We start from the raw sequence: 11,646 nt of genomic DNA on the forward strand, positions 1-11,646 counted from the left end.
CTCTGATCCTTTATATTCAATTAATTTGTAATTCATCAACTTTACTAATATTCACCAACTCAGTATATTCACCAAACTTTTATTTACTTTTTTGATACTACTTAATTATTTATATTAACTATTTGAATACATTTACTTTATTTAAGTAATTAAATTTAAAGGAAAATGGGTGATGATGTGGAAAATATAAGGATGTGTAAGGATGTTTGTATGGTTGGAGGTGAAATTGGGGTTTTTAAGGATTTATAAGGATATGATGTGGCAGCTGATTAGGCAGCTAAGGGCGTCTAAGGACGCCCTTAGCATTGGAGATAGTCTTATTATGTAGTTCTTAGGTTATCTATAATTTTAAAACTTAAAAAACATTTAAAATCGTAATTTGACATTCTAAAAATCAAATGCCTCACAACGTTTCTTAAACAATATCGTAAAACATGTTTTTGAAATACTTTGAATATTTAAAACGTTTAGTCCTAATACATCATATAGCATATATCACGCATAAATGAAATATCACATTTGTGTTCACAACCCATAATCATACCTTAATGTGACGAATTGATTAAGAGATAACTATAGAAGATAGTAAGGTTAACTAACAGTAGAAGATCGTAAGTGACGACGGGCCTGTGGGGAAGCCCACTTTACCCGCATTGGACTATTTTTCTGGAAGCCCAATTACGCATAGGCCCACAAAATAGAATTGCCTTGTCCACTAAGGTTTCTCTTTCTTTTGTAACGGGCGGGAAACAGCTAAGCAGGGGAGCAGAGCTCATTAAATGCCCGATAAGAAAAGGATCTCGTCTGAATTATTGTACTTCTCCGGCTGGGCATTAATTAAGGGGAACATCTCACCGTTGGGGGTCAGACACGTGTCTACACCCCCCGAGAACCCTCAAAAACCGTTGGATCACGTGTGGAAAATCCCTAACAAGATAAGAGTTGGCTGTTATATAAGAGAAGGCATCAAGGAGCTAAGGCAGGTATCATCTCCGGCATTCCCTCATTTACGACACCCTCATTTACTCACCTCTCATTAACTTCCGACCAACATTCCCCCATATTCAATACACACACATATTAATTAGATTCACACCAAAGAGGAAACCTTCCGGTGATTATACTCATCGGAGGAAGCTCCTCTCATTTTTCCGGCAAGTTTACTTACTCTCACGCCAGAGCTTGGTCACGGATCCCCCTCCCGGGGTCCTCTGTGGCGAGGCTAACGATTTGTTCTTTTGTAGTAAACGAAGATAAAGGCTCTTGACGTCAACGAAGATCCAGCTAACGTCAGCCGGGAGTTGGGTATTCGACATTGGCGCCATCCGTGGGACATCAGCTTGCCCGGTGTTCCCACATCAAAACTCGACGTCTAAAGAGCAGCTTATCCCATCAAGAACAACATGGCAACCCCACATAACTCACGTGTCACTCAGACGGCACAAAACGATTTGGATAAAGTCACTGTAGAAGATATCACCCATGAAAAGGGTAACGAGAACCAGGTAGAGAACCTGGAAGAAGCAGAACATATCACTCCTGACTTCGTGGCCATGCACAGGGAGAGGTTAACAAAGTGCCTTGAAGATTTAAAGAGACAGGAAAAGCTCGACAGCCTCAGGGCTCGACTTTCTTTTGACACACCCTCCAACCAAGAAGGAGCAAATCTTTAAAATAAGAACAACAATGGTGACCAGCTGGAAACGTTTATGACTGCCCTAAGGCAAATGTCCTCAGAAGAAAGGGAGGATCTTATCACAGGCCAGAAGTCCAAGGGGAAAGGGAAGGAGAAAGACAACTTTGGTGATAGTGGCTTGGACCAGCCATATCTACCACGAGACTTAGCCGAGGTCTCAAAGTTCACGCGAAGAATCGCAGAAGCACCTATGCCCCCCAAGAGGAAGTTACCCCCAGGCTTTGACCGTTATGATGGAACAAGAGACCTCGAGGACCACCTGCATGCCTTCTGGGGAGCGGGACAACTAGGAAGATGGCCCATGCCAGTATGGTGCCACATGTTCGTGCAAACCCTGACGGAGGGATCCCGGCTTTGGTTTGACAGCCTTCCCCCAGGGAGAATAGATAGCTATGAAGAGCTAAGCGAGAAGTTCCTCAGGAACTTTGGCCAACAGAGAAAAGTGGTTAAAAATCCAAACGAGATCCTTCACATCAGACAAAGGGATAACGAGCGAATAGACCAGTACATGGAGAGGTTTGTCAAGGAAAGCATGAACATCAAAGACGTCCCGGAGATCATGAAGATCAGCAGTTTCATAAACGGGTTGAAGCATGCACAACTGTGTGAAAAGCTGGGAAAGGAATTCCCCCACTCTTTCGACAATCTTATGGACAGAGTCAGGGCCTTTGTCGGGGGAAAAGATACAGTCAGCAAAGCGAAGGAGACAAATGTCACGCCTCGGAGGGTCACCCCAACTGCAAGGCCCCTTGATAAAGGTACACCTTATTCCCGGAAACCTGCCTTTGATAGAATGTTGCATGACAGGGCAAGGCCCTCATACTCCCCATATAGACCCCGAGGGAGGGGTCCCCCTCCTTTCTCCGATAGCTTCACCCCTCTCACCAAGACCCCAAGTGAAATACTGGCCACAGAAAGGATAAAGAGCTCCTTCCCGAGGCCACCACCCATAAAACCGGGACCGAAGGCACAACCGAACGAGTATTGTGATTTTCACAAAGGCTTTGGGCATAAAACCGATGACTGTATGTACCTGAAAAGGGAAATAGAAACCGCGGTAAAAACAGGGAGGTTGGCTCACTTGGTCAAGGAAATCAAGAAGGGGGGAGGGGATCGCAAGGGAAGAGATGCAAGGGAGCCGGGGAGGGCAGATGTTGATATGATTAGAAGGAGGAACGAATTCGATACCACCCGAAGTGTAAAGGCCAGGATCCTAGGCTCCCGAACTGCATGAAAGCTCCCATCCTTATGCCATACCTAGAAGAAAATGAGGTGCAACGGCTCCTCCTGAACATCTCAGCCATAATAGCAGGGCACAAGGTGTCTCGAATACATGTGGACGGAGGGTCAGGCGTTGAGGTAATATACGAGCACTGTTTCCTTAGATTCGACAGGGATGTAAGAGACAGGTTGGAAGAAGACTCCATCCCCTTAGTGGGATTCAACAACAGTGTATCACATCCCTTGGGAAAGATCAGGCTCCCATTCACGGTTGGGGTAGGGGATCGAGTCCGAACAATAAATCTGACCTTCACAGTGGTCAAGGCACCCTCAAAATACAATGCAATCCTAGGAAGACTCGGAATTGGAGACTTGCAGGCGCAGGTGTCATGGCCCTCGGCTCCGGTTTGACCCGGTCCAGAGCCGTGACGCAGGAAATCCCGTGGTATTTATTTAAGTGACAGCGGAAGTCTTTTTAAGCAGGATCGTTTAATATTAAAACTGCTCGTTTATATATAATATAGGGATAAATCCCATAATTTACAATAAGGTGATTTCACTGGGAAATCTTCATTTCATAAAACATGTTTCTTTATTTATTTACATTGAGCCACTTTTCTAAGCTTGTAGTGCTCCACGGCACTTTTCTTTGCTCCCACAGATCACCTGAAACATGTTTGAAAAAGGTTTTGTCAGTAGAGAAATACTGAGTGAATCATTCATTTTACTGAAAACTACACATTAGTTATAATCTACAGTATTAAGGGTGATTACAATGTTTCTGATATCAACCAACTACCCACAGTATTTGTCACTCGACTACCCATTGGCTATCTCGTTGTCCAGATGGTGTCTGTGACTGTGGTCAGATCACCCCTTGGCTAACTCGTTGTCCAATGGTGACGGGAAATAAGTAATGTATACAAAACCCCACATACCGGCTGTAACTTGGTGATTACATAGACTTAATCCCTGTAATTATAACTTTGAAAATAATTTGGAGTTTTGTAAAACAGTTGATAAAAAGAGAATGACTCACATTGCAGATTTAACGAGCAGAGTATAAGCCTACTGATTAGCCTTGATTAACCTAATTTAAATAACAATGCACACACAAACGGGTTAGTAACTAATACAGCAGTTACGACAATTCACGAGATTAAACCCTCACAACGATTTACAAGTGCAATACTTAACAATTCAGCGGATTCACAACGAATGACAGAGTATAGTCCGAGTTCGAACAGCACTCAAAACATTCAAGTCGAAATCACGATGAATAACAAAGTATAAACTCCATTTGAGCGGCACTTAAACAATCGTTGGATAGTTATAATCGATCGGACGTTGAATCGTAATAGCGATCGAGTTATTACCCTGATTGCGGCAGCGTTTCGAGATTAGTGTGTGTTTTATGCAGTATACAGACGATATCTCCGTGTGTAATTTGAGTTTTAACGTCGAATGAACAACAAATTTCAAGTGCCAACATCCCCTATTTATATCTGGAAAATGCCCCCCTTCGCGCCACGCGAAGGATTCCCTTGCGTGCGTCGCGTGGCGCGACGGGTCTATTTTGTAGCCTAGGTTGTTTCGTGTCCCAGATAGCCTAGATGAGTCAGTGTGTGATTAAATTCAGTTTCAACAACGAATTATTGTGATAATTATCAGCTAGGTTTTACCCCCCCCCCCCCTGAGTTTTAGGGGCCCTGATCCTGATTCCAATTGTTATGAAAATTTTAGGGTTTATGCAGAATTGCTTGGGTTTCTCAATTAGGGTTTTCTTAATAGATAATTAACCTACTAAGTATTAATTTTAGTGAGAGTTGTTACATCCTCCCCACCTTAAGAAAAATCTCGTCCTCGAGATTTACTGGAATAGATGAGGATATTTCCGCTTCATTTCTGATTCCAGCTCCCAAGTGTATTCTGGTCCTCTCTTTGAATCCCATTTAACTTTGACTAGCACTAGTCGCTTGTGTTTGAGAAACTTGAATTTCTTGTCTTCTAATTACAGTGGTTTCTCTACGAATTTTAACTTTTCATTTACCTCTATATCTTGAAGAGGTACTACCAGGGATTCGTCTGATAAACATTTCTTGAGATTGGATACATGAAATACATCATGTACTCTAGCTAGTTCTTCTGGTAGTTGTAACTGATAAGCAACTGGTCCTATTTGTTGTATTACTGGAAATGGGCCGACGTATCTTGGACTCAGTTTTCCTTTCTTACCAAATCGTACTACTCCTTTCCAAGGAGAGACTTTCAAAAGTACTTTGTCTCCGACTCGAAACTCTAGTGGCTTACGGCGATTGTCTGCCTAGCTTTTCTGACGATCTCTAGCCGTCTTCAATCTTTCTTTGATTTGAGTTATCTTGTCAGTAGTTTCTTGCACAATTTCTGGACCTGATAATTGATTTTCTCCTATTTCTGCCCAACAAACTGGGGTTCTGCACTTGTGTCCATACAGTGCTTCGAATGGAGCAACTTCGATGCTTGAATGATAACTATTGTTATAGGAGAATTCAATTAAGGGTAAGTGGCTATCCCAATTACCACCAAAATCAATTACACATGCTCGGAGCATGTCTTCCAGGGTTTGTATCGTCCTTTCACTTTGTCCGTCTGTTTGTGGATGATATGCCGTACTTAAATTTAGTCGGGTTCCCATTGCTTTCTGGAAACTGGTCCAAAAATGGGAAGTGAAACGACTATCCCTATCTGATACAATGGAGAGTGGAATTCCATGTAAGGATACCACTTCGTCTACGTACAACTTTGCTAACCTTTCCATGCTAAAGGTTTCTTTCATAGGTAGGAAATGAGCTGATTTGGTTAATCGGTCCACAATTACCCAAATTGCATTATTACCTTTTCTGGTTTTGGGTAATTTAGTAACAAAGTCCATTGTTATGAGTTCTCATTTCCATACAGGCATTTCTAGCTGTTGTAGTAATCCTGAAGGTTTCTGGTGTTTGGCCTTAACTTGTGAACAAGTAAGACACTTTGATACATAACTGGCTATATCCTTTTTCATTCCTATCCACCAGAAATTGTTTCTTAAATCTTGGTACATCTTATTGTTTCCTGGGTGTACGGTATACCTAGATTTATGAGCTTCTTCTAAAATCTTATTTCTTAATTCTCCTTGCTTAGGTACCCAAATTCTCTTCTTATGGAATCTCCAAATTCCATCATTTCCTTGTTCCAGTTCCTTTGTATATCCTTTCATTTCTTTAGCATTGTCCTTGATTGCGGTTTCTTGAATTTTCTTTAATTGCTCCATTAAATCTACTTGTAGATTTAATCTAAGAGCACGGACTCGCTTTTGCTTCTCCTGATACTTACGACTTAAGGCATCTGCAACTATGTTTGCCTTTCCTTCATGATATTGAATATCACAGTCATAATCGCTTAAGATTTCCATCCATCGTCTTTGCCTCATATTTAACTCTTTTTGCCCAAATATGTACCTTAAGCTTTTGTGATCTGTATAAACAGTAAACTTACTTCCGTACAGATAGTGTCTCCAAATCTTAAGGGCAAAAATTATAGCTCCTAATTCTAAATCATGAGTCGTATAGTTTTCTTCGTGCTTTTTCAACTGTCGGGAAGCATACGCAATTACCTTTTTGCCTTGCATCAACTCACATCCAAATCCTAATTTTGAAGCATCGCAATATATTTCAAAATCTTCTGTTCCTTCGGGTAAGGCTAAAATTGGAGCATTTGTCAATCGGTGCTTTAAAATTTTGAAAGCTTCTTCTTGTCTAGGTCCCCATTCAAACTTAACGGCTTTACAGGTCAGCTTAGTCAAAGGTACAGCTATCTTAGAGAAATCCTTAATAAATCGTCTGTAGTATCCAGCTAAGCCTAGAAAACTTCTAATTTCCATAGCTGTTTGCGGGACCTTCCATTTGGTGATGGCTTCTATTTTAGAAGGATCTACGTGAATTCCTTCGTGATTCACCATGTGACCTAAAAATTGTACTTCTTGTAGCCAGAATTCACACTTTGAGAATTTGGCATAAAGCTTTTCTTTTCTTAACAAAGTTAAGAGTGCATGCAGGTGCTTGCAATGTTCTTCCTGACTTTTGGAATAAATAAGTATATCGTCGATGAATACGATTACAAATTTATCCAAGTATGGTTTACAGATCCGATTCATCATGTCCATAAATGCTGCTGGGCATTTGTTAGTCCAAAGGGCATGACTGTAAACTCATAATGACCGTACCTAGTTCTGAAAGCAGTTTTAGGTATGTCTTCTTCTTGTACTTTCAATTGTTGATATCTGGAGCGCAAGTCTATCTTAGAAAAATACCTAGCGCCTTGAAGTTGATCAAAAAGATCGTCAATCCTAGGTAATGGATATCGATTCTTAATTGTAACTTTATTTAGTTCCCTATAATCGATACACATCCTCATCGATCCATCTTTCTTTTTCACAAATAATACTGGTGCTCCCCAAGGGGATGAACTAGGTTGTATAAATCCTTTGCTTAATAATTCATCTAACTGCTTTTTCAATTCTAGCATTTCGGTGGGTGCTAGTCGATAAGGTGCTTTAGCTATTGGGGTAGTTCCCGGAATTAGATGAATTCTAAATTCTACTTCTCAATCAGGTGGTAACCCAGGTAATTCTTCTGGAAAGACATCTGGGTATTCTGAGACTATAGGGATGTCCTGGAGTTCTTTACTTTTAGTGTTAATGATTACAGAAATCATATACACCATTTCTTGTTTTCTTAAATAACTAGCTAACTTCATTACTGAAATGAATTTCAGTGGCTTTCGAGGTTTATCTCCTGTAATTAAAATTACCTCTCCTGTGGGAGTACGGATTTCTACTGAATTCTTATCACAAAGGATTCGAGCATGGTTGGCTATTAACCAATCCATTCCTAATACCACATCGAATCCGGCTAATTTCATAGGTAACAGGTTTGCAGAAAACTTATGGCCTAAAAGTTCTATTTTTCCTTCTTGCAAAACTTTATCTATGTTAATAGAATTCCCATCTGCCGTTTCGACTGTAAAAATCTGCCTAAGGGTGGTTAAGGGTAAGTTAAGAGCTTGGCAGAATGAAGTATTGATAAAACTTTGGTTTGCACCAGAGTCAAATAATACTTTTGCAAATACGTCATGAACTAAGAACGTACCAGCTATTACATCTGGGATGAGTTCTGCTTCCTGAGTGGTCAGCTGGAATGCTCTGGCATTCTTTTTAGTAGCTCCGTCTGCTGGTTTGCCTTTATTATCTGCTGGTCTAACCAATTTAGGGCATTCGGGTTTGAAATGCCCCGCTTCCCCGCAGTTATAGCAGATCTTGGTCTTTCTCCTATAATCTTCCTCACGATGCCCTATAGCTTTGCAGAAATTACAGATTTCAGGGCATTTTCCAAAATGTTTCTTTCTGCAATTTCTGCAGAAAGCCAGAGTGGAAGATTGCCCGATACCCCTTTTCTTGAACTTGTTGTTATTACCCATACGAAATCCTTGGGTAATTTTCTGAGCTAATTCCTTCTTCCTAGTTTCATCTCTTGTGCGTACTAATTCATCGGTTAGGGTATTAGCTAATTCCACAGCATCGTCAATGGTACGAGGTCGTGCAGCCTTGACGATGTTACGGATTTCACTAATTAGTCCCCAAATATAGCGAGAAATGAGTACCGGTTCTGGCGAAGCCAGTGTTGGTACCACTCTAGCATATTCAAAGAATGTCGAAGTATAACCACGACACTCTACGCCTACCATACGATGGCTTAAGAACTTATTCGCCATTTGTTCCTTTTCATATTCGAGACATAATTTTCTTTCTACAAGATTCTTAAATTCTTCCCAGTTCATAGCATAAGCCATCCTTCTTCCTTTTGCTTGTAATACAGTGTTCCACCACTCTAGCGCCCCTTCTTTGAACAAATTCGATGCATACATAACCTGATCTTCTTCGGCACACTTACTTATTGCAATTACTGCTTTGGTTTTCTCTAACCAATGCAGTACTGCAGTTGCTCCTTCGTTACCTGCAAATTCAGCAAGTTTGCAAGCAAGAAATTCTTTGTAAGTGCAACCAGGCGTTGCAGCTTTCAATTTCTTAGGAAGTGGAGCCTGTCGTGGATTATGATTGTCATGATTGCCGCCTCCATTCACACTATGACTAAAATTATCTTCCTGAGTACGTTTACTAGGAATGATTTGTTGCGGTTCAACAGGTTTCTGAGCAGCAGCCATGATTGCAGGAATAGCATTAGCTATACCTTGAGTGATGATATTTTCAATATCTTGTCTAGTCATGTATTGGTTTTCCTGATTTTGCTCAGATTGATTTTCTTCATTAACTGGTTCATTACTAGCGTTTTCCATCTGATAATTAATACTGATATAAATTATTAGCATCAAATAATTGATAACAAAATAATTACACATAAGCACATGAAATCTTTACAACACACATATATATAGTCAAAATTGTCGATTTTCTCGACTTCTATTTTGTTTTATAGATTTATATCGGCATCCATACACACTTTTTATCTTACAATGTTTTATTTCCCATTTTACAGAGTTAGATTTTACTATTACTATTATGATACAGACATACTTCTCATCCTACTATCCTTTGGTCAACTGGCAGTTTTAGTAGCGACGCTCCCTCTCATCGTACTTCCAGGAGATTTGTTCCCCCATTTCCCGGATCCTATTCCCTGTACCTATCAGCTCTTCACCGAACTGACGAAGTTCGGCTAAGTTTTCGTTGCTCATTGGAGGATTGGGGATAGGTTCTGGATCAAACTGTGGGAGGAAGGAATAAGGACTGTTTATCATGTTTTGATATTGCCAGTCGTTCGTCCACCGTTCTTCCATTTGGCCTAAAGGTTGAGTGTGGATTAGTGGGTCTGGAATAGCTGGTTCCAGATTTACAGGAAGTTGGTTTCCGGCCGGGTAAGGATATAGATTATTGTGGATAGGGCTGATGACATCACAATTTGACAGTAGACGGTCTATTTCGTCTTGAAAGGTGATTTCTTCAGGTTGTCTAGAGCTCTCTCCAATTTCTATTCCTTTTTGTTTAGAATCTTTCCTGACTTCTATCTCTGCTGGCTTAGAGCTCTCTCCGGTTTCGATTCCTTTTCCTTTGTCTATAGGGTTTTCTATTTTGGGGAGTTTCCTAGTGGCTGGCTTTCTCCTGCGCACTTTCCTCCATCCTACATATCTTCTTCTCTTTTTAGGTTTTGCTTTTTCCAGCGGTGGAGCTTGGAATTCCAGAGGTTCCTCTATGTCAGCAATATAGCCAGTAAAGTCGTGGGAGACTTCAATTGGTACTGGATATAGGTTGAGATTCTGAAATGCTTCTGATATCTCATTCATGCTGGATAGCATATATGCAAAATGCACAAAAATGCTAAGTTAAAACTTTGGAACAAAGTTTTACAAATAAACATTGCAGTTTTATTGCATACTAATTTGTACAAAAGACAACAGGAAAGAGAACACACTAGGATTTATTTATTTACTGGATAGTAGTTTTCTACTAGACCAGGCTTATTGATAGTTTAAAGGTTTGCATTCTCTGCCACGATAGCTAGCATATAAAGATTTGCCCATTTTTCATCTAATTTGTCTTCCCAAGGTGGACTATTGCCTAATTCCTGGGTTTCTGGATTAAACCTCACTTTCTTGACTTGGGGTTTCTTTATTTTCTCCTGTCCCTTCCTAAGAATCGAATTTCTTTTATCTGGGGTGAGAGGATTTTCATAGTTTGCCTTACGGACAAAAATCCCTTCTTCCAGATCTGCTGGGTGTTCTGAGGAAGAGGTTCCTTTTTCTGTGGTTGCAGTATCTAGTTTGTGGTAGATAGTAGAAAGCTTTTGTTTACCCATACTGTAACTTAACAATTAATCAGTTAATAAAACATATATTCACAGAATGGCAATTAGAATTTTTCAATAGACTAAAATCAACAGTAAGCTTAAATCAGTGGCTCTGATACCACCTTTTCCTGTCACGGCCCTCGGCCCCGGTTTGACCCGGTCCAGAGCCGTGACGCAGGAAATCCCATGGTATTTATTTAAGTGACAGCGGAAGTCTTTTTAAGCAGGATCGTTTAATATTAAAACTGCTCATTTATATACAATATAGGGATAAATCCCATAATTTACAATAAGATGATTTCACTGGGAAATCTTCATTTCTTAAAACATGTTTCTTTATTTATTTACATTGAGCCACTTTTCTAAGCTTGTAGTGCTCCACGGCACTTTTCTTTGCTCACAACAGATCACCTGAAACATGTTTGAAAAAGGTTTTGTCAGTAGAGAAATACTGAGTGAATCATTCATTTTACTGAAAATGACACATTAGTTATAATCTACAGTATTAAGGGTGATTACAATGTTTCTGATATCAACCAACTACCCACAGTATTTGTCACTCGACTACCCATTGGCTATCTCGTTGTCCAAATGGTGTCTGTGACTGTGGTCAGATCACCCCTTGGCTAACTCGTTGTCCAATGGTGACGGGAAATAAGTAATGTATACAAAACCCCACATACCGGCTGTAACTTGGTGATTACATAGACTTAATCCCTGTAATTATAACTTTGAAAATAATTTGGAGTTTTGTAAAACAGTTGATAAAAAGAGAATGACTCACATTGCAGATTTAACGAGCAGAGTATAAGCCTACTGATTAGCCTTGATTAACCTAATTTAAATAACAAT

At 40.2% G+C, this 11,646-nt stretch overlaps 1 protein-coding gene across 1 annotated transcript; it reads left to right on the forward strand.

Moving 5' to 3' along the window:
• Positions 1-1,727: 1,727 nt before the first annotated feature.
• On the forward strand, positions 1,728-2,930 carry LOC110893552. Its single transcript, XM_022140656.1, has one exon. The coding sequence runs from the start codon at positions 1,728-1,730 to the stop codon at positions 2,928-2,930; it is 1,203 nt and encodes a 400-aa protein (XP_021996348.1).
• Positions 2,931-11,646: the final 8,716 nt, after the last annotated feature.

The sequence above is a fragment of the Helianthus annuus genome, chromosome 12, assembly GCF_002127325.2.
Source record: "Helianthus annuus cultivar XRQ/B chromosome 12, HanXRQr2.0-SUNRISE, whole genome shotgun sequence".
Lineage (NCBI taxonomy): Eukaryota > Viridiplantae > Streptophyta > Magnoliopsida > Asterales > Asteraceae > Helianthus > Helianthus annuus.

Bases quoted from the DNA above. Each gene is read 5' to 3' on its own strand.
- LOC110893552 (XM_022140656.1), top strand. From the start codon at position 1,728: ATGTCCTCAGAAGAAAGGGAGGATCTTATCACAGGCCAGAAGTCCAAG.